At 42.7% G+C, this 24,447-nt stretch overlaps 1 protein-coding gene across 1 annotated transcript in view; it reads right to left on the bottom strand.

The window, feature by feature from the left end:
* The window catches only part of PTPRJ (protein tyrosine phosphatase receptor type J), a 121,499-nt gene that overhangs the window by 18,508 nt on the left and 78,544 nt on the right, over nucleotides 1-24,447 (bottom strand). The window contains exons 2-6 of the mRNA XM_059826119.1: nucleotides 6,084-6,251; nucleotides 5,155-5,421; nucleotides 4,329-4,595; nucleotides 1,136-1,402; nucleotides 233-499 (exon numbers count right to left, since the gene is read on the bottom strand). Coding sequence (XP_059682102.1) covers nucleotides 233-499; nucleotides 1,136-1,402; nucleotides 4,329-4,595; nucleotides 5,155-5,421; nucleotides 6,084-6,251 — 1,236 coding nt within the window. The remainder of the gene's footprint in view (nucleotides 1-232; nucleotides 500-1,135; nucleotides 1,403-4,328; nucleotides 4,596-5,154; nucleotides 5,422-6,083; nucleotides 6,252-24,447) is intronic.

Raw genomic sequence — 24,447 nt, 5'->3', positions numbered from 1 at the left:
AGGCTGATGAAATGACTGCTTTACAGGCAACGCACGCACACACACAGACACATACTATCTCAGTCCTTTTCCCTTTTAGCAAAGACCACTTGGCAGTCATGCTCACAGACACGTGGAGCAAAGCAACATTACAATGAAAAATAGTACAAAGTTGGAAACCCAAGGTAAGAAAGCAGGGCAATTTGGTACAAACTGCAAGTTTACTTGCAATTGAGAGGTGCCATTTCCTTACTTGTATACAGGCTTATGGACAATCCTTCTCCTTCCATCTGACCATCAGATGCTACTGCAAATACTGTGAAATTGTACAGCGTCCCAGGGATTAACTCAGTAATTTCGGCTTTGTTGACATCAGACGTCAGGTTCCTAACAGAGGTACCAGTTACAACCTCTATCCTGTACGTGTAGGAGTCAGAAGCAGCGTCGTTCACCACCCATGTTAAGTTGACAGAAGTCACACCAACATATTCTGCCTTGAGATCATGGATTGGGCTGGGCCCTGTGAAAGGCAAGACAACAATCTCTCAACCTGCAAGAACATCTGCTCACGTACATGGACAGGAGAAACACAGGCACACCACTACTTCACTCTCTTCGCATCACTCATCGTCCAGAGTGCAGGAGCACCCCAGCATCATCACCAGATGCTCCTGGATGCTTTTGCATCAATGGACGGCCAAGAGAGAACTGAAGAAAACTAATTCTGAGTGGGATTCATCTCCCTTTGACATTCCAAAGCAGAAGCATAAGCCATCACTCTGACAGCACTCCCAGGGCTTCCCTTGGGAATCTAGAGAGGTGGGTAGGAAAGGGGTGAGTACAGTGGGGAAAGAAGGGTGGGTTTTTTGTTAGGTTGGTTTTTGGTTTTGTTGTCGTTGGGGGGGATTTTTTTGTTTGGGGAGCGGAGGGGTGGAGGGGGGTTGGTGTTTTAAACAACAAGAAAATCCCCAACCAACCAAAAACCCACAAAAGATTCGGGGCTATGTTTCTCCTAGAAATTAACACCCCATTCTTAGTGGACAGCCCAGGTAAGGCTTGTTATTACATTTCAACCCTTGGGCAGAAAGGCAGAGTCCTGAGCAGCACAGCAAAACATGATCCACCAGAAACAGAGCTGTAAGCAACTGTGACTTACTTGTACTCAGGCTTATAGGCACCCCTTCTCCTTCCGTCTGACCATCAGCTGCTACTGCAAATACTGTGAAATTGTACAGCGTCCCAGGGATTAACTCAGTAATTTCAGTTTTGTTGACATCAGACGTCAGGTTCCTAACAGAGGTACCAGTTACAACCTCTATCCTGTACGTGTAGGAGTCGGAAGCAGCGTCGTTCACCACCCATGTTAAGTTGACAGAAGTCACACCAACAAATTCTGCCTTGAGATCACGGATTGGGCTGGGCCCTGTGAAAGGCAAGACAACAATCTCTCAACCTGCAAGAACATCTGCTCACGTACATGGACAGGAGAAACACAGGCACACCACTACTTCACTCTCTTCGCATCACTCATCGTCCAGAGTGCAGGAGCACCCCAGCATCATCACCAGATGCTCCTGGATGCTTTTGCATCAATAGACGGCCAAGAGAGAACTGAAGAAAACTAATTCTGAGTGGGATTCATCTCCCTTTGACACTCCAAAGCAGAAGCATAAGCCATCACTCTGACAGCACTCCCAGGGCTTCCCTTGGGAATCTAGAGAGGTGGGCAGGAAAGAGAATAGCCTGGACTAGCATAATTTCAGTTGGAAGGGACCTCCAACGATCACCTAGTCCAACTGCCTGACCACTCCAGCACTGACCAAAAGGTAAAGCATGTTATTAAAGGCATTGTCCAAATGCCTCTTAAACACTGACAGGCTTGGGGCATCGACCACCTCTCTAGGAAGCCTGTTCCAGTGCTTGACCTCCCTCTCGGTGAAGAAATGCTTCCTGAAGTCCAGTCTAAACCTCCCCTGGCACAGCTTTGAACCATTCCCACGCATCCTGGCACTGGATACCAGGGAGAGGAGCTCAGCACCTCCCTCTCCACATCCCCTCCTCAGAAGCTGCAGAGAGCGATGAGGTCGCCCCTCCGCCTCCTTTTCTCCAAACTAGACAAGCCCAGCGTCCTTAGCCGCGCCTCACAGGACATGCCTTCCAGTCCTTTCACCAGCTTTGTTGTCTTCCTCTGGACGCATTCAAGGACCTTCACATCCTTCTTAAATTGTGGGGCCCAGAACTGCACACAGCACTCAAGGTGAGGCCGCACCAACGCTGAATACAGCGGGATCATCACCCCTTTTGACCAGCTGGTCATGCTGTGTTTGATGCACCCAGGATGGGGTTTGCCCCCTTGGCTGCCGGGACACACTGCTGGCTCCTATTGAGCCTGCTGCCGACCAGCGCTCCCAGGTCCCTTTCTGCAGGGCTGCTCTCCAGCCACTCCTCTCCCAATTTATACTTGTGCCCCGCATTACTCTGTCCCAAGTGCAGAATCTGGCATTTCAGCTTGTTAACTTTCATCCCATTAATCATAGCCCAGTGCTCCAATCAATCTAGATCCCTCTCTGCAAGGCCTCTTGTCCCTTGATAGAGTCAACAGCACCTCCCAGTTTGGTATCATCAGCAAACTTGTTAATGATGCATTCAACTCCTGCACCCAGATCCTTGATAAATACATTGAACAGACCTGGCCCTAGGATTGAGCCCTGAGGAACACCGCTGGGGACCGGTCGCCAGTCAGATGTAGTCCTGTTCACTACAACCCTCTGAGGTCTGCCCTTCAGCCGGTTCTTCACCCAGTGCACTGTGAACCTGCTCATCCCACAGTTGGACAACTTGTCCAGAAGGATGCTGTGAGGGACGGTATCAAAAGCCTTAGTAAAATCCAGAAAAACTACATCCACCGCCTCCCCTTCATCCACTTATCATAGAAGACGGGTGACCTTATCATAGAAGGGGATCAAATTAGTTAAACAGGACGTTCCCTTTGTGAACCCATGTTGACTGCATCTGATGATTGCATTATTCTTCACATGCCTTTCAATAGTACCTAGTACTGTCTTCTCCATAATTTTTCCAGGAACTGAGGTTAGTCTAATAGGTCTGTAGTTCCCTGGGTCTTCCCTCACACCCTTCTTGTAAACTGGAATAATGTTGGCTCGCTTCCAGTCAGCAGGGACCTCCCCAGATTCCCAAGACCTTTGGTAGATGATCGAGATGGGTCCTGCCGTAACGTCCACCAGCTCCTTCAGTGCTCAGGGATGAATCCCATCGGGCCCCATGGACTTGTGAACATTCAGCTGATACAGCTGGTCCCTTATAACTTCAGTGTCCACAAATGGAAAGTCACTGTTCCCACACTCGTGGTCCTCCGACTCAGGGGAGCTCAAAGTCTGTCCATATTATTAAAGACTGAGGCAAAACATGCATTGAATGCCTCTGCTTCTTCTTCATCCCTATTATGACCATCTTCAACAAGTATCGGTCCAATGTTTTCTTTAGACCTCTTCTTGCTATTAACATGCTTAAAAAAGCCTTTTTTTCTTGCCTGACACAACACTGGCCAGTTTCAACTCTAATTAAGCTTTGGCCTTTTGTGTCTTCTCCCTGTATATACAAGCCATGGCTCTGTAATCTTCCTGCAAAGCCTGACCTTGCTTCTAGAGATCATACAATTTTTTTTCCTCTTGAGCTCCACATGGATTTCCCTCTTCAGCCAAGCTGGTCTTCCGCCCTGCTTGCTTGACTTTCAACACAGCAGAATTGCCTGCCCCTCTGCTTCTAAAAGGTTGTTCTTAAAAACTGACCAGCAGTCGTGGACTCCTAAGCCCTCAAAAGCAGATTCCCAGGGTACTCTGCTAAGTAGCTCCCTGAAGAGCTTAAAGGTTGCTCTCTTGAAATCCAGGGTAGCAACTCTGCTATCTTTTTTTCTTATTCCACTGAAAGTTTTAAACTCAACCATTTCATTATCACTGTGGCCAAGACAGCCATATCCCGCACGAGTCCTTCTATATTCACAAATAGCAAGTCTAGGAGGGCATCTTTCCTAGTTGGCTCACTGAGTACTTGTGACAAGAAGTTATCTCCCATATGAGGAGATACGAGATGAAGATGGAGGGAAAGGAAGGTGGGTTTTGTTTGGCTGGTTTTGCTTTGTTTTCTTTAAAGCAGAGATAACTATCTCTCTCCAACACATTAAGACTGCATGCTTAGTAGACAGCCCAGATTAGGCTCTGGGATTTAAACATCACATCTATACACAATAGTTTTGTATTTCAGCCCTCAGGCAGGTAGGCATAGCTCTGAGCTGCCCAACAGAACAGGGCTGCAAGAAACCGGTGACTTACTTGTATACAGGCTTATGGGCACCCCTTCGCCTTCCGTCTGACCATCAGCTGCTACTGCAAATACTGTGAAATTGTACAGCGTCCCAGGGATTAACTCAGTAATTTCAGTTTTGTTGACATCAGACGTCAGGTTCCTAACAGAGGTACCAGTTACAACCTCTATCCTGTACGTGTAGGAGTCGGAAGCAGCGTCGTTCACCACCCATGTTAAGTTGACAGAAGTCACACCAACATATTCTGCCTTGAGATCACGGATTGGGCTGGGCCCTGTGAAAGGCAAGACAACAATCTCTCAACCTGCAAGAACATCTGCTCACGTACATGGACAGGAGAAACACAGGCACACCACTACTTCACTCTCTTCGCATCACTCATCGTCCAGAGTGCAGGAGCACCCCAGCATCATCACCAGATGCTCCTGGATGCTTTTGCATCAATGGACGGCCAAGAGAGAACTGAAGAAAACTAATTCTGAGTGGGATTCATCTCCCTTTGACACTCCAAAGCAGAAGCATAAGCCATCACTCTGACAGCACTCCCAGGGCTTCCCTTGGGAATCTAGAGAGGTGGGCAGGAAAGAGATGTGGATGGAGGGGAAGGTGGGGAAGGAAGATAATAAAAACAAAACAAAAACATCAGGCACAAGTCTCTGCTGTACACTAACATCCCATCCTTTGCATATAGCCCAGATCAGGCTCCAGAACCAAAATATCATGTCTATATACAATAGCATTCAATTACAATCCTCATATAGGTAGGCAGAGCCCTGAGCTGCACAGCAAAATACAGACCACAAGAAACAGGGCTGCAAGAAACTGTGACTTACTTGTGTACAGGCTTATGGACAATCCTCCTCTTTCTGTCTCATTATCATTCACTACTGCAAATACTGTGAAATTATACAGTGTCCCAGGGATTAACTCAGTAATTTCGGCTTTGTTGACATCAGACGTCAGGTTCCTAACAGAGGTACCAGTTACAACCTCTATCCTGTACGTGCAGGAGTTGGAAGCAGCGTCACTCACTGCCCACGTTAAGTTGACAGAAGTCACACCAACATATTCTGCTTTGAGATCACGGATTGGGCTGGGCCCTGTGAAAGGTAAGGAAAAAAAAATATATTTTTTTAAAAAAGTCTTTTAACCTGCAAGAATATTTGCTAACAAACACTTAAAGCACTCTTCTTTTCGCTCTACCCAAGCAACAGGTCTCTGTAAAACAGTAATCAGCCTGGGAAAATAATCAAGTTGTCCTTATACGTTATGAGGCACACTTTCTAGCTCTGCAGTCTACTCTTCCTCTAACTCCTCAAGCTTCACTTCATCTCAAGATGAAGAGCCTTTCTAGCTGCAAGATTCACACAGCTCTCCTCTAGATACATGATAACCTCTATACTAGGGAGAGTACTTCAGCTGTACTCTGTTACGTATGTATTTCAAATTTTTATGTCACAGTATGTTTGAACTGTTGCAGCTGTAACCTAAAAAGGCACAATAAGCAGGGAAGGGAGCCCAAGTCTAACAGTGATACAACTATCTGAAGGCCACGCAACATTCCCAGCGTTAAATTGCACTCCCAGTCAGCTGTGCAAGTACATTTCTTTGGCCCATTCTCTACTCCAGCAAAGCAGTTGGATCCACGCCCCTGCATGCTCTTTGCACTCTGGACTAGAGTTCAGGCTTAAAGTGCTAACACAGTATAAAAGCACAAAACACACTGAAGATTTACATCCCAGTCCCATTCCAAACCACTTACGTGTTATGTTGTTCTGATCACTTATTGCACTGTCAGATAGTGACACAACCCTGGACGATCTTCCACCTCCATGGGTGTTGCTCCCACTTGTGGAGTTTACTGATAAATTACCATTACTGCTGGTTCCTGTTTCTGCAGTTACATTTTTTGAACTGCAGTCCTCAATGCCTGAAAGAAAGATTACAAAGCAGTAAGTATCTCTAAAAAGTGTGGGCTTCCCATTTGCAGAAGTACACTCATTTATAGATACCATGCACAGACTCGCAGTCACTTCTGTTTCCCAGTTCGTTCTCCTACAGAGATTTCACTGTACATTTCCTGGTTCTACCACTTTTAACTTCTGTCAGACGACTTGATTTAGATTAAGAGAGTGCCACGTTATTTCAGTCTTTCACTGACTCTACTCATGGTTTGGATGAAAGTTACCATGATCTGCTCTTTTTTTCAGTGCAGTTTTGTTTGAAAAAACTGAACAAACTTGCAGCCACATTCTGCGTGCATATTTTTCTCATGTATTATCAGAAGCTAGCTGCCTTATTTAACCTGGCATAGCAATTTTGTCTCTTCCCCTCAGTGTATGAGCAAAAAAGTTCTCATATTCACACACTGTGTTCCCACAAGTAAGGAAGAGAGATGGTATACCTACAGAAAACAACTTGAGGTTGATATAGCGCAGCTCAAAGTACGGAGAGAGGTGATTCAGGCCCTAAAATGTAAAGGCTAATTCATGCAAGTTTGATGTTCAGTATTAAGGTAGAAGTCATTGGCAAGTACTTTGGGAAATTTTTGCCACGTGAAAACTTGTCACCTTGGCAAGGCAGTTGCTATACTCACTTCAGAAAATCCTTAAAGCATCACTTTGGGTGTCTTGTTTTGGTTTTGGGTTTGTTTGTTTTGTATTGCCTTTAAGTATGTTTTCCAATCTCCCTAAGCATGTTATATCTGCACTTGATTTTACCAGAACTCTTTACAAACTGAAAAGCAAAGGGATTAAAGTGCACATTTATATCTTTAAATATCCTTAAACACATTGTGGGAATTACAGTCACTAAAATACGCGAGTTTACATTTTTGAATGCTCTTTCTAAAAATTCTTCTCAGGCAGTTTTGTTTAAATACTCAGGTGATACTGTTCAATCTTTCTTAAAAGAAATTAACATAATGAGAGTTATATTAAAAAAATTAATACTGAGTAACAGAGTGATACTTACAGGCAATTGTACATCTGACCTGGAAAACAAAAATAAATAATAGAAATTAAAAAACTTTAAAACTACTGGAAGCTGAAATAAAATGAGGACTGGTTTAATTAACATGGGGGTGAGAATCGGTTAAAAAAAAAAATATAAATCTATTGTTGCATTCCACCCTCTTCAACCTGCAAAAGAGATACCTAAAAATCTACTGACATAAAAATAACATCAAAAGTATACCAAACTATTAGAGAAAAAAACCCCAAACATGCTGATAAAATGTTAGTTACCACTTTTTTTTTTTAAAAAATCCAAACTGTTTATTTTGTCACAACAACAGCTTGCATCACATATACCGATTATTTTAAATTTAAAGACAAAACCTACAAGATCTTAGTCAAAAGACACTTTAGTTAGTGCCTTTGACACCATCCCACAAAAAGCAGTAGATGCAAATTAGGTCTTTTTTATTCATAAGATTTTTCCATTCATCCTATTGCTTTACAAATTTTATTATTTCTCACAAAAGAATATTTTGCATTTTCTGAAACAAACTCTGTGTAGTTGAAGTTCAAAACGCTTAGTACCTCTTCTGAAATCTAGTTATGTATGTGTACATATCCATAAAGTATCAGCAGTTGCCTTTTAACTGCAACCTGAAACTACTCGGCTAGTAATACCAACAAGCACACCAGAATTTGGCTTTGAAAATGTTTTTTAGTCTCTCAACTTCATGCTTTTACTTCCGAATAAGCATTTCCCTTCCTGTTAGCGTGCAAACTGGCCTGTAGATTGTTTTCTTCATCTCTCTCCAGGCGGCAGCACAAAATGCTCCCAAAGGAGTGAAATAAAAGCCCCAGATCGGTGTCTGCAGGCACTCGAGAGGAACACTGTGATTTCCTGAGACTCCTGGGACCCTCGTAGCCAGCTGACACCAACCAACTGCAGCAGCCACTTTTGTCATGTAACAAACAGACTACTTCAGCAATTGTATCAGGGATTAAACACAGCTATTCACCTTGCAAAGCTACACATGACAAGGTGAAAACAAACATGCAGAGATAATGTCCCACGGATAGACAGGTCCCCAGCATGGTGCTGGAGATCCACAGGTCACAGTGCCTTGTGCCAGGGAGGCTTGTGAGCATGGGAGGTTTCTGCCCACGCACTTCTGGGTCTGTGTTTGGCATCACGGTGGGTGCAGGTAGAGGCAGTCTCCAGCCCTGGCTGCTCTAACATCACCTGCAGAAGGGCTAGTCCTTTGGTTGGACCTTATACTGTGTTGCTCCTAGAAAAATCCAGCTTAGCTTTATGCCAGATGGTGTCTTACCCACACAAAGCACCAAGCCTGCTGATGGCAAAGGTTAACACGTTTATCCAAAGCACTTGAAATTGTCTCACTTTCTCTTTCCACTCTGCTTTCTTAGACAGTTTCTTAGCTGTATCTGCAATTCCATGAGCTAACTCAAAATAAGCAGCTGTATCACAACAACCCAATGCAAAGCTTGAATCCCAAATCACTCACCCCCCAGCTCTCACATTGGTGGTGCCACAAGCAGCTCCATTAGCAGTAGCTCCCTGCATCACAGTCGTGGGCCCAAGCAGAGACACACCCTCAAGAAGCAGTCTGAAGATATCATTAAATCATCTTGTTCTCCATATGAGAGACTACAAAAAGCACTCTCCACAAAGACGAGGCAGGCCAGCTGACAAGAAGCATGACTAGAAGCAACCCCTCCAGCTTTACAGTAAGGGGAAATGCAGCAGAAGCAAGCTTCAAGTGGAGAGATGCCCTTCCAGTCTGTGATGGTCTCAGTGCGACAGCAAGAAGTGTTTGGGCACACTTCCTAGGCAAAAGAGCAACTTGTAAGCATCAAAGAATTAATGCCTGGTCTTCTCTAGCACAGCCCTACTGACAACTCAGGACACAAAGGACATTACTTGGGACACAGATGTCCTACGTACAAGCGTGAGGCTCCTCCTCAACCTTTCTGAATATTTGAGAGCCCAGCCAAACTGCAAGGCTATTAGGAAGTGAGGAAACATTTGTCTGCACTCAGGTCAAGAGCCCTTCTGTATTCTTTCATAAAGAAATGGCCGAGGAAGAAGAGACTACAAAGGAAAAAGCCACTCTTAAGGCAGGAAAACACTACTCTGCAGTGTTCAGAGTAGAAGTACTAAGCTATGTAGAAACAGCTGCTGAATGATGAGCAAGAGGTGAGATTCCCTGAAAAGCAGGGCAATCTAAAAGCAAAGCCAAAAAGATGCTGTATTTAATAAGAAAGGGAAATCATAAAAAGAAGAGTAACAACAAGAAATGCCACAGGACTATGTAAGTCACAGTGATTCCTGCAGCCTTACAGACAAAGCAGCAAAAGCCTGACATTATTCACAACCTGCCCTTCAGTTACTTTCTCTTCTGTAAAACTGCTTGAAGATGACAAAATTTCTTGTCTCCTTCCCACATTTTGAGTTCAGGGGCACAGCATCCTTCCTGAGCAACAGGAACAACAGACATCGTACGACTGAAAAACAGGTTTGCCACTACCAAGTCCCCTGCACCCCTGCTTCTCACCTCCCCGTTTCTTCCCTGCCAGCTCAAACAAGAAGCATGTTGATTCCTGTTTTAGTCCCAGCTACAGCCATCTGATCTAATGGCAAATTATAACCAAGCTGCTAGAAACCTGGTTATACTGGCATGTGTGGGTTTTGTTAATGATGCTCAAACAACAAAAGGAAAGTTATGCTAAAACTCCTGTCGAGTGATGAATGAACAGCTTCCCATCATTTTACTTGCTTTTGTTTATCACACACTTTGACAATATCCCCTCACAATACCCCTCTGACTTTCCAGAACCCTATGTGGAAACCAAATTAAAAGAAAAAAAAAAACACACCAAAAACCACAACACATCCCGTTGGCAGCAGGCAGGCCTCCTTCTGAAACACCAAACAAATGATCCCATTCCCAAGCGTCAGCCTGCCTGACTCAGTCATTCCATGCTATATTTTTTCAACACAAGCCACAAACTGAACTGTTCTCCGGCCTTATGTTATTACTTAATGAGATGCTATTTATACAAAACATTTGTTTATTATTTCAGAGGATATTTGTGCTGAACACCTGATTCTCCTTGTGTTTGCATCTAATATATCAGGAGCCCTGCCATTTCCGCTTTTCTTTTCAATGACATGAATCCATATTATTCGTGTATAGAGTTCGGTATTTTTTTTCAACAAAAAACTGGAACTTGGGGTAGGGGTGGAACATCCCTCCCCAAGAAAATACTCAACAGATCAAGAACAGACAGCAAAATGCTAAACACTGAACATTTCAACTGAACCACAGGAGAGATGTGTATACACAAACTCATCACTGTCATCAGCGATGGCAAATTAATCTTTTCATGTGTCACACAGCCACACTTCGAGCCTGATCAAAGGCCGTACGTTCCAGAGGAGCCGAATAATTCACCTGCACTGGCACAAGGTCTGTCCTGTGCTCCTTATGTGTGTAGTTTATTATTGACCAGAGTTCACGGTGTGTGATAGATGCAGGATTCAGCTCCATCCTCCTCAGGTATACAGTGGGGGTTGCCTAATTGATGAATTACTATTATTAGTCTCACAGATAATCTTATTGAGGAAGAAATAAGATGCGCTGCAGGAAAACATCTACAAAAATACCAAGTGACTGAGAAGCCCAAGTTCCACTGATACTTGATAAGACTTAGACTAAGACATTTTCAGGAGCAGGATTTAAAACATGCCTGCTGTACATATGCATCGGGGGAGCCACAGGAGCTGATCAGCAGCAGGGAAGAGAGTAGTGCTTCCCCTTCCGCTGGCCACAAGACTTAAGATCAGCTTGGCTCTGCTGCCAAACTGTACCCTCTAACAAAGTTAGGGTTCCTGCACTGGGGGGAAAACCCTTGTTGACAGCAGCCTACCTGCCTGGGGTGCTCCAGTTTCCAAAACAAACAATGTGGTTTGGTTCGTGTAAATACAAGGTTAAGAAGCTGGCTACACAGTCAAAGTGAGCAAACCAAAAATTCCTAACCAAAAAAACCCCTTAGCCACAAATCCTTTCTGAGAACACTACTTGAGACTGCTGCTTACTATTTCTTGTGCGCTCACCAGTGTGTGCCTTGTGACTCAGATGCAAAAAGCCAGGAAATTCATCACACCCCTCTCAAAGCTAACGATCTTCCACATGTGTACCTTCAGATCTTCTCTTCTCCACCCACCCATCCTCTCAGGTTTGGAGCTCCACAAAAATGCCACCAAGTTATCACAGTGGTCTCCAAATTCTTTCTCAACACCCTTTCACAAAAGCAACAGCATACTTAAGACCACTGCCCCAGTAACCCTGGCCTCCCTTCCTTTTTTTTTTTTCCCCTGCTATGCCCACCTACCATTAGTTGTCCCACATCTGTAACTATGGGCTTTAGGGCAAGCCACCACACTGCAACCATCACAATGGTTTTAACTCTCCAGGCTTCGCTTCGCTGATGTTATCAGTCATCACTGCTCAGCTGACAAACGTTAACCAACAAAGACACAGTAACTTGGCCACCTGCAGACCGCTCTGTCACCTCTGATATTTCATACTCAGCATAGGTTTATTCAGAAAGCATTCCCACAGAAAGGTTTTATTCAAGGTCACACAAAGTAAGTGAAAATTAAACCCTGGAATGCCACTGGGAAGCCCCACAATAATGGAAGTGGGATTTCCCAGGTATTGCATCCACAGACCGATACATCTGTCCAATGCTTGCTGATTTTCTAGGATTTCTAAAGCATTGACTGCTATTCCAGCTGGGGACATCTTCCCACTTCACTGGGAGCGTGAAGTTTACATCAGCAGGGAGTGACACCTTCCTGCAGGAGACAACAGTCTCAGAGACAGGACGGGGTTTGGAAAGATGTAATGTTTCTGTCTCTTGCAACCCATCTCAGGGCTGTTTCACCTCATTCATTTCCACATTATGTCCAAATTAATGAAGTTTGTAGGCTTACAGCACTGGGCAAGAAAAATGAGATCACCTGAACTGGGGCATAGAACTATGTGCCTAAACTTATATGAACCTAGTTCAAGTAACATGCCTTACTTTGGCAATTTCTGGGTTTTGGGGTGAAAAAATATCATACTGGAAAATGAGTTAAAATATACTTGTGTAATATTTTGCCCTATTTTCTAATGTCTTCCTAAAATGTCATAAGTCTTCAACTGCAAAGCGTTTATGTGCATTTAAGCAGACAACTTCTAAGCACAAATCATTATACTGTTATACTATTGTAAAATGCATAGAAATTTATATGCAATTAAAGATATGCCAAGCCAAGAAAAGCAAGTGTTTCCCCCTGTGCTTACTGTATGAAACGAAAAAAAAGACAATGTCGATTAAGCCTGTGTACTTTAGATTCGCACCAAGCTATGCTAACAGTTCAGTTACCGATTTCAGTGGCATTTGTAAAAACTCAGCCCTCCTGTATCAGGTCCTTACTACTTGAAGGAGGAAAGAGTCAACAGGAGGCTAAGACAGAACCTAACATTTAATTACGTTACATAGTTTCATTTAAGATTGATTACTTTCTGGATTTGGTGCCAGGGTTTGGGGTTTTGGTTTGGTTGGTTTTTTTTCCCCTTTTCTAGTGTATATTTACTCTGCCAAATCCATTTTAACTGCAACCCACAACAGTTTTTTTGATTCAAATTAACTCTAGATTATCTCAGTAATATGAGACATTCACTTCCAATGAAAAACTGAAAATACGCTGCAGCAAGTGTTAGCTCCACATGTTTTCCCTCTGGTATTTTAGGCAGGCACTCACGGGCCCATCCACAAAACACCATTTCACAGAATGTTTGGTTTAAGTGGGTTTATCCTGGGGAAAAAAAAAAAAATCTAATTTTAGAAGCAGTGCACAAAGTTTTTGCAAGATCTTTGGAGTCTTCTCTTCTTTTAACCCTAAACGAGGAGCTCCGCTAATGAGACTGCATGGGACCAGATGGAGATCCAGAACCCAGAAGAAAGAAACGTGAGCTGATGTTTGTTATAACTGGGTAGGGCTGGACCCTCTTAAGACACCATGTTGTATTAGGAAGCTATGCAAAACCCTAAAGCAGTCGACAGCCAAACACAACTGTGCACAGGCTATTTCAAGCTATTATGCAGTTATGTGAAAGAAGAAAGACTATTTCCACTTCGCATGTATTTATATTTTACCCCTGACATTTCTAAATTCTGTCTTCCCTGAAGCAAGCTTTTCTCCAAAGAGGGACCAAATATCATTTTTTCCACTGGCTTTTATGAAAACAGATGAGGAGATGCTGGTTTGTGCAGCACCTCCAGTGAACTAAAAATGTTGTGGAAGACAAAGCCTTGTAGGAAAGCCAAGATGAGACACCAAATGAAAATTTGTGGTGAAACATACCAGAGAAAGTTCATTCTTCCTCTCCTGATTTTTCTCCAAATTTTACCTGTATCTGCTTCTCAGATGGCTAGCCTAGGAGAGAGGAGTTCTCTGGGCAACATATCCAAAATAAAGAGAAAAATACAGAATGGATCTCATCCAAATTGCATCTGTTAGATCTCTCTCCCCTTCCTCAGTCCTACCTTCAAGAAAAGATTTCTCTGGTAAGTTTTCCTGTGGTTTGGTACAAGGAAGTGATTCACCTACCTGTGCACATACAAAACAAGCAAGCAACAGAAATATCTAAGACCAAGCATCACAGATTTTGGTAGGAAATGGGCTGACAATAGGCCTAGCCACCAAATACGACTGCATGGCAACAGATGGCTCTCTCACCACTGACCCTACGAAGCACCATCCTTCCAATGGCCTCCAGATCAAACATCAGTTTAAAACTTTTCCATGCAACCCAGAAGTTCTTCTCCATTTCCCCCAAACCTGCAAACCACCTCACAGTTCAGAAGCATCCCTCTAAGCATCCTGCAATCTTCCAACTGAGAAAATGACAGCAAACTTCATCCCAGAGAAAGACTGAGGCATTTCAACAAGTTTAAATTATTTGCATAACCCAGTAAGTCCTACATGTAATGTCTCTTCAGAGATGATCCTGCTGAAGGAGTTTACAAAGAGAACAGTGTGCTTATTTGACAATGGCAATGAGTAATATTTAAAAAAACTACTTACTAAACCCCAAATTGTTATCCTACTCAAGCTGCCCATCATACCAACATCGGTAGAACGGCAGCTGGGTGTGTAATGAGCAAGGCCTGAATCTAAAAACCTCCTCTTATTAATAAGAATTTTCAGTTAACGCTGCCAGTCATTTTCTTTCAAAACTAAGAAAGCGTCAACCTTTATTTTATGTGAACAAGGCACATTCCTGCATGTAGCCTAACTGCACTATTTTTTCACTCTGAGTCATTACTCAGGCACACCCTGGAAGAAGGACGATACAATGAAAAAAAGAAGGGAAAAATAATAATGAAAGACTCCTGTGGCAAAGACACAATGGTAACTGTCTCCACATCAGCAGGGTTGGCCACCCAGGCATCATGGAAAACATACAGCAGAGCCAGCAGCCGCCCGGCCTTTGCAGCGCACTCATGAAAATGGGGGGCATTTCCTGACAGGGCCCTATTTCAGATCTGCTTAGCTGAGAGCAACTGAGACTCTCAAGTTTCTCTCTTATCACAAGTAGATTTCACTTTCCGAGCCAGACACTTTAGATTCTACACAGTCTTTGCTCAGGAAAGTGTTAAAAGATACTTTATAAGGAGAACAACATTGAGCTGGATTTGGTTTGAGAGTTTTCCAAGTAAAACTAGCCGTAAAGGGATTTCAAAACTTACACAAAAGCTGAAATACAACATCAAGAAAGATGATTTATACTGAAAATAAAGACCAAATTTTTGATCTATGACACCCTGTCTGGGGGCAGGAGAACCATGGCCTGTGAAAGCCTTCAGCTTGCTCACACAGAGCTCAAAACTGTCTTGCTAGACAGAAAATCTTTTTTTTTGTGGCAGACTTGATGCTGGTACATGAAGGGCTTGTTGTTTCCTGCCTTACTGCTATACTTTTCTTAGGACAGTTTATCTTTTTGCCCTTACCAGGGTCCTGAAAACTTCCTAATTTAAAAAGCAATGAGGTGTGCAGCTGGGAGAAACCGGTCTGTGACCGCTGCCCGACATGGAGACCTCCCAGGCTAACCTTCATCTCCTCCTTCACGCTCTGTTACCGTTTATTACCATTTATTTATGCTCCTCCAGCACATTCAGTTCTAGCTCCATGTAAAATGCTCCACTAGAACGCAAGTAAGTTATCTGTACGGCACTGCCCTTGCCCCGTAGCTGGGTAAATTTACCCAAAGGGAGGGAGGAAAGCAATCCTTCCTCATCATCCCCAAACGGCAGCTCTGGTTTGGTAATGCAGTCTGGATACCACTAGAGGCCCCAATAAAACCATCAAACTTCAGCCCGAGTGACTAACAGCAGTGAAATATGCCTAAATTCCCATAAAAGTCGACATATTCTGGAAAGTAGAAGGCTAAGGATGACCACGCTAGAGTGCAAAGTGTGGACGTAGATGTAAACGCCCACTCAAAGACGCAGATTGTGGGAGCTAATGACACCGTGCCGAGCTGGCTAAGGCAGGCTCAGTGCATCTTCAAGCATCACAAACCTGTCACGAGGGAAGTAAATTTTATACCATAAATTACTGGCTGGACCTTAGAATTTCTTCACGGTGCTTATTTGCTACATCTCACATCTTCAGCTGCACTGTTTTGTACTGAATCTACATTTTTTGATGGGCCCTAAAAGCAAAGTAGCATTTGATCAACTTCTTCAAAACTAACGCAAAATGCCTCATAGCAAAAAACGTGGTGCTAAATCTTTTCCAATTCTAAAATAAGTAAGAGATCTGGCTGATCTACAAGGATCAGATTATCACAAACAATTCAATTAAACAAACAATGTTTTCACATATGCTGTTTTCACATACAGCAACATGGGGCTGGGGGGACACCCTTGAGGTTTGCCTGCAACTGTCAGCCCATTTAATCCTTTAATGAATTTAAACTGTAGCAAAGGACAAATGGACTGCAAGCGTTCAAAAGATGCAGTAGTACTCCTGGGAGGGAACAAAAGATCTCATTGTCCGGCTCCAGTAAGTTCATCTAGGGCCCTGGTAGAGTCTCTCTTTTCCTCCTCTTTGAACAGAAGCTGAATAGAAACAGGAATGAGAATCGGCTCCGCCATCACCCCATCGCCAGACTCGCCTCTATGAATACATTGAGACTGCATGAAAAGTTATTCACTGACAACAACATGCACTCTCTCTCACTTACTGGTCAATAGACATGTCTATCAAAGGTCAACTTCATGGGCAGCTGGGAGGACCAGCTATGGTGGAAAAAGGCTGGGTGATGCAGGGTCAGAACCAGAGATCAAACTGACACTGCAGCCTGACCAGCTGCAAACTTTTTATTCTAGAAAAATAATATCCATGGCTTCTTTTTCCTTCCAAGATGCATGAAGGAGTTCCTGCTGATCTCTATGTCTGGCTTAGCTCTGATACAGATCAAATAGCTAGTAGCTCATTTCAAACTGTTATATTTAAGAAGAAGATATGTTTACCTTTACTACCAGTCTTGAAACATGTTCATTTCAAATAAATTGCATATTGTATCACTGTGCAGTGTTTGCTTAGCCTTGTACATCACTTGAAAAAAGAAACAGAGGAAGCTTTTAAAACTAAAACTCAGTTTTCACAATATTTTGGTCATCATTTGCTTAGAGCAATAATACCACTGATATGGCTTCCCATAGCCTTCGCTATTTCCATACTATTACAGATTTTCTGCTACCTGTATCACCAGAATACAAAAGCATGCCTCTTCCCACTGCGTGGTCTTAACAGACAAGTCCACAGTTTTCATAAAAGATTACTGAAAATAACCTTTAAAAAATGCAGTTTAGTGAAAGAAACATTCCTTAAATTCACCCAATTTCATCCAAATTGGTTGTATTACCACTAAATGAATATCCTCTACCAGCAAGTTTAATGACGAAGCACAATTATTTCAGTTGGAAATTCACCTTCCACTTGATTATGGTTCTTGCAAATTTTAAAAATACAAGATTTTAAAAAGACAATTTCTATAAAAGTTACGTTTCTGAAGGCACATACATGCATTTCATACAGGCAGCCTTTTGTTTAACAGACTGCCTTGGCAAAATATTTTAAAAGCACTTTGAAGATTTATTAGAAATAGCGGTGCAGTATTAAGAATAATTTTGTCACACAGGCCTCCACAACATTTAACAGTGTTACCCTTAATGGAAAACCAGAAAGGGGCAGCAACAAGTGCCGTACCATCCTCCAAGCCCTTTGGCAGGTTCTCACTTTGGCAGAGTCTGTAGTAGCAACTACTGTCTCAACTGCGGCCGAAAAAAGTGAGATACTAAAAAGAACTAATACAAGTCAGGCATGAACACTGCAGAAGAGATTGGGGGTAGGGGAGGGTTTCATCACTATCTCTCTTTTTCCTATCTACATTATTAACCCATTTAGTCAAATTATGTTTTTAAAAGCATATTTGGGACAGTTAGAAATTCAAGGCTAGGGATGTCCCCCACTTATCCTCAATATATTTTAGACAAACCTCTCTTAATACTTATATACAAAATGGCAGGATGAAAGAAAAGTAGCAGGTACTAGAATCAACCACAACTCTTCATCCTCCTGCTTCATTTTTGTTGCACCTTCAACACCACCTAAACAGTTCCTTCAATTAATTATTCTTTGACTCAAACTGAAAGTCACAAGAATAGGTGTGATTTTATTTCGCCCAGATTATACGTTCAACGTCTTTGAAACTCTAGATGTATTGTCTTTTACTCCTATGTCCTCAACAAACCACAAACATGGAAACTGAAAAACATCACTACTTCTTCTCTAGAAGCTTTCTAACCTTGAGTTGAACTGTAGAAACAGTCTCCCTGCACCACCACAAAATGCCTTGGAAACCTAGAAGGACAAGAACTTTATGATTTATATATGTACAGGTTTATACGGATTTCACATGTTAAAGATAAAACAATGCCTACAATAAACCATAGCAAAGCACTTCTAACCAAGAGAGTAACAAATAGTGGTAAAACATTTCCGTACCAGAAACGTTTCTTTCTGGCCTGACAATAAGTGCTTAATTTTTTTATACTTTGTAATAGCTAAAGTATAACATCTCTGTCATTTTCAGGGAGGAAACAAGGACATACCCAAAACCAGCTAGAGCACAATCACTGCTATTATTTATTTGCTTAAGAAAAAAAAAAAGTAAAATACAGGTTAAGGCTATGAAAAATAATGCTCAAGTATTTCATTAAAACATACCTAGGCCACAAATGGGATTTTGATTGATCTATTAAAAATATACTTCTAAACTTTCTCATCTGCATATGTAAGACTGACAAGTACCAAAGCTCTGAATAGAAAGCCCACGTAAATGTGTCTGTACATTTGGAGCAGGAGCTATGGAGAAGGGGAGAGGGGAAACCCTTCAGGTCACTGTGATGCATTTCACCATGCACACATGCGGCAAAGCTTCACCTTCCCACTCAAATATTAAAGCCACATTAAACTAGCATTAAGACAAAGATGAAACTAAGTCCCCCATGCCTGCATCACATTTTATGTGCATGTCACAGAATGCTAAGTCATCTACTGCATTTGCTCGTGTAACAGCCAGATTTCCCCCAGACTAAGGGGATAATATACATATTTGTAACTATCTATAAACTGCCGCTTGCCAACAGTAAAGCAGCACTATAAAACAGGAGTTACGCAAACCTTAAGCACTCTGCACCACACTGCTGAGGGGGATATTCTTAGGTCTTTAAAGTTTAGCACATTAAAAAAAAAATAAAATATCTGAGAAGTCAGGGTGCTGAGTCAGAAAGTCAAAGCCTTGTATCAGATGCCATAGATAACTAACCTTTGCTACCTGCCACGTGGCTGTTCACCTGCATGAAATGTGCAGGTAGGGGAGAGAGATAAGAGTGAAGAGGAAGTTAATTGCATTCCAGCCGCTAAAACCTTGTTATCTTGTACCTTTTAATTGATGTGGTTGTGCAGACTTCCACACTGCCTTCCCTGAACTGCTCCCTTAGGGGCCTCGTGCTCTTTCCCCACCTTCCAGTAAGGGTTAAACCAAGAGTGATTCACAAGCTGGATCCCTCTGCACCTCTCCTGTCTCTAACAGAGATAGTAAAAATGTCACAGAGTTACATAATGCTGACAGAAATGTGACTACCTGAAAAACAGGTTTGAATAAATAATGTAAAACTTTTATAAGTATGATTACATACCAGAACAAAGCAGTGCATCCTTCACAGGCTATGGCAGCCTCTCATCATCTCTAGAAGATACTGCTTTATCACTGCTTATAGCAACTACATTACAGCAGTTCAACTGAGGAAAACAAACAAGAAAAGGCACTTTGGACCAATTTGCGTTATCGGCAAGAGGTGCCAGCAGGGTTTGATCCACACCCAGGAGGGTTTTATCCCTTGCCTGCATGGCAGAACCCCCACCCTGTGTTTCAGCATCAGTGAGGAGGCATCTTGCAGACAGTAACTGGGAAGAGTTTTATCAAGATGAAAGACTCAGCTAAGACGACACATAAAAATGAGGCCGAAGGCATACCAAGCCAAGTCGAACTAAAGACCTCTGTTCACTGCACCCAGACTGCCCGGTGCAAAGCTAAAAGACTTTTCAAATTACCGAGAAACATGTTAGCTTGAATACGCTAGCGCAGACAAGGCCCTAGTTTAGAAAGATGCCTGATCCATCACCTGACTCAAGCTACGAAAATGGAAATGTACCCGCGGACTTTTTTCTGTCAAGGGACTACCCTATATTGGGACACATGAGCCTCCAGATGCCAAAAGGCATGAAGGCAGATGTCTAGACAACCCCTAAGGGCTGAACGTCTTCATAAAGACATTTTCTCCTTTTCTTTTCTAGTGATATATCCTGTCTGTATGACTCATAACCTTTTAAAATCCACTGTTAAAACACTTTCTCCCCTGCACCATACAGCAGGTTTTATATCTATGCTTCTTCTAACAGCAGCGGCATGTTGCAAAGGCTGTGTTCAGAGCCCGCTTTAAATCCAGACTTTAAGCTTTAGAGCCCAGCCCCTGCTCTGTCTCTCAAAGACACTTACCAAAGCACATTCCTTAGAAGTAAGCCAAACAAACAGAAAAGTGTTTGGATAACTAAGGGGTCTCCTTCTTGTTCTAAAACAGAGGAGAGACCAGCAAGTGTGTGCCCCTGCACTGTTACGCAGGGGTTCAGATGCAGGCTACCAGAAGATGAGCTCTGATCATACATGACATTGTTGCACAGAAGAAGGAAGATGTAGCATCACCCATTTCTGAAGATCATGGTTTAAAAAATAAAATAAAAAACCCACAACACCCAAAAAACAAAACCACCCCAACCCTCAACTAGAATGTCTTATCAGGGGATAGGTCTAAAATCAGGGATATGTTTATAGAAAACATTTCAAGATAAGAAGTATCCTATAAGAAACAAGCAGGTAGGGTTTTGTAGGTGCCAAAAATAAAAAAAGATTTTGCACTGCATGTACTTCAAACAACCGTGTTTCATTATGGACTGCGAGAACATGAAGTTACCTACTTTCATTCAAACACTACTACTCTGGAGACAGGAATCCAACACCAGCAGAGACAATCCAAGCACAGAAGAAACCGAACACGAAAGAATTACCTTTTTACTAACAGACGTAGATGGCACGGTCAGTCATTAAGCCCAGGGATAATCCTGCACTGTAAGTCACAAGTACTACAATAAAAGACAGTAATTAAATGGGAAAGTCTCTGGTAACATCTTCCATGTTTTTGATCCAACATCTACAACTGAATATTTCCTAGCCAGTGTCTCAAAAACTGAAGTTAGATGATAGGACTTACCAGAATTTAACCTTCATATTTAAAGGAAAGAAAATTAATTGCACTTGTGGTGGTGTTAACTCTCACTTAAAGCATTCATATTGCAGGTTTACCGAAACTGTCTCATCTGAATAACGTACTTTGTACCCTACATTCAAACTACCCACACCCGAGGCTATAGAGGGAAACAACTGAAAAAGGGGATAGAATTTTATACTTTATCCTGATATAACTAGAATTTCATCCCGAATGATTTTGCCAGTTTTCCTAATATCCCTCTTACTCCATTTCAACATACGCTGTATGAAGATTCCCCCCATCACCAAATATTAGGACAGTAATGTTTTAAACTCTTACATTGTTCTTTCACATACCTCTCCCATGTCATATGAACAGTTCATGTGTCTATCAAGCCTTAGCACCTATACTATGCAGCCTATGAGGTTTCTTTCATTAATTTCATTAATATAAATTTTATTGCAATTCCATCAACAGAACACAGAGTGTATTTATAGCGGCCATCAGAAAAGCCGGGTGTAAGTGGTGGCTCAATCACCCCAGAAACACGGTGCCTGCACAGCTACGCAGCCCAAAATAAACCGAAACATCACCTTCCAACTGAGCTGATCTTTTGCAGAAACAACCTTTCCAATAAAGCACCAGAGCTTCCTCCTTTATTTCAAACACTGAACAGACGCCCGAGAGCCAGAACAGCTTTGAATAAGGATGAGTTTAAAATGACTAATCGTTTCCTCTATTATTATAGAGAGTTTATGTTGCCTCTTAGATATCTTGTTTGTGTTACCATGTGAGCTAGTTCCTTCTACTGCAGTACAACAGATTTTGGTGCAAAGCTCTCTTTTTAAAGCTACAGGCTTAAAAAAAACCCAACAAAAGAAAACAAAAGCCCTCATTTGTCTGAGGGAGTCAAGCTTGCCTATTGGCTGAACTGGATCCATGCTGCTCACGACAAGCCCGAAGACTATAAAACAATAAAGAAACAGGCCTAGCAGATGTTAATATTGCTGTTTCTGGATGGAACTTTTTTCCTTCCCCTTGCTGAATCATTTATTCATTAAAAACACAGTTTCAGGGAAGACTAAACTATTCATGAATTTGGGCTGAACTTACAGAAGGGTTCACTCGAGGACAACCCGCTCCGACTTGCATTAAAACCAACGCAAGAGATCAAAATGAACTATTTCGATCACGACAAAAACATTCAGATGCTGGGTGCAGGGAATAAAAGCCAAGGCAACAAAGGGCTACATTCAGCCATAATACGGTGAAAGTAGTTCCCGATAGCCAAATGGTTACAGCACTCAGCTGGCACGCAGTAGATTCAGGTTGAAATCTCCCCGCTGCCTGGCCGACAGACTAATCCTTCTTTATGAAGGTTCGCGTTTCGGATGGGCCGACTGAGCTGGCTGCAGGGCCACCCGCTCGCTGGCCCACGGAGACAAGGGGAAAGTGCCAAGTGGGGTCACAGCTCCCTCTCCAAGAGCCACCAGCGTGGCTTAGGCCTGTCCTCTACCGTGTGCCCCGTTGCCCTTAATTACTGCCGAGCAATAAACAGATTCCTGCTGCAAGGGAGATCTGAGGTCAAGCCCCAAAGAAGAAAAAGGGCTTCAACAGAAGACACACAGGGATGCACCGCTGGGGAAAAACATGGGCTGTCCTCCTCTCCCACTGCCTTCCCCCCAACTCCTTCCCCTGTGGCTTTTGGTTTTAAGAACACAAACCACACAGGCAAGAAGCCCGAGCTAAACCACTTAAACATGAGGTTACGCCGTACAGTCAAATTAACTTGAAACTAGCCAAATTGGGGTTTTCTGTGTTTCTGTAAGACTTCCCCCCCCATCCCCATCTCCCCCACCACAATTCTTCCCCAATGAAAATTTTTATTTTTTTGGGGGGAGGGGGGGCAAGAGTTGTTTTCCCATATCTATGCCACCAAATGCAAAAAAAAAAGACATAGATTTTTGGTTTCTTTTTTATGTTATACAAAAAAAAATCTGGCCATTGCAGAACTGCATGCACTTAGGAGAGGGCAAGTCTGGGACACATTCACATTTCATTAGCACCTAGAGGCCAACAGCCCTCGGAGCAGAAAGTACTGTAAAAACAATAAATAAATGTTAAAAAGAAGCACTGGAGAAAGGCATCTGTTTGCACACGGGGGTGTGGAGGCAGCAGAGTACAAACAACAAGCATAAATTGCTCTTTTTCCTTTCTGTTTAGCTTTCTGCATAATCCCACCTAATAGCAGTAATTTGGGGAACAGCGTTAAGTTCCTCTATCGGAGGCCACTTGGTACATTCCCCTCATTCAAAAGCAGTTGGAGCACAATGGTAAGAACATTATTCATTATTTCCTATTACTTAGGGTGGGAATAAATGCTACTCAACAAGCCTGTATATCAGATAGAGACATCTATAATATGTTCACTGAAATTAATACCCTGGAGAGGGAGGGGTCTGAACCATTTAATACTGGTTTTGTTCACAGGCAAAAATAGCAAGAAGTTAGACCCAAAAGTCATCTAATTAAATCAAAGTTGTGGGCAGGACAACACTATGAAGTGACAACAGTGAGATCATGATGCAATGCTCTGATTAACACCAGCAAAGGCGAGTCAATATATGCAAAGCAAAGCAGGATTCTCCAGCCTGGGGTATTTTGGGAATCTGTGTTCTAATACATGCTCTAATTGCAGCATTCCCAGCCCTCAGAATGAGGCCCAAACAGCTCCTTTTATTATGTTATCTTTACTGGAGAGAAAATACTGTGTTGCAGGTCTAGTATCTTACCTAGAAAGTGGCCTCTTTCGGTACCCACACAGCTTTCATGAGGCATTATACCCAATTACGTACCAGCAGGGATGCTGTTAGTGATTACTCAAGAGACTGGATGTTTTCAGGTCTATGGCTTCGGACACAAACTTGCAGTCAGCCGAAAATGCTGCCCCATTTACCCAAGCTTGCCCATCTCTTGCATCTTTACGATCAATCTGCAGATTTATACCCCCTGATGACAATGAAAAGTAAATAGATAAATATTAAAAAGGGGCCAGCCGCTAAGGTTGAGCTGAGTTTTGCATTTCTCCCATACGACAGCTCCTGTGAACCGTTTTTCCCAGCCGCTGCTCTGACACCTGGCCAAGCTGGCAGGACCCCCAGGCGCATTTCCCAGCCCCGAGCGGGTGCATCAGCAGCC

Source organism: Gavia stellata, chromosome 17 (assembly GCF_030936135.1).
Source record: "Gavia stellata isolate bGavSte3 chromosome 17, bGavSte3.hap2, whole genome shotgun sequence".
Classification (NCBI taxonomy): Eukaryota; Metazoa; Chordata; class Aves; order Gaviiformes; family Gaviidae; genus Gavia; species Gavia stellata.
The sequence above is the reverse complement of the archived record's forward strand: the minus strand, read 5'-3'. Positions and strand labels throughout refer to the sequence as shown.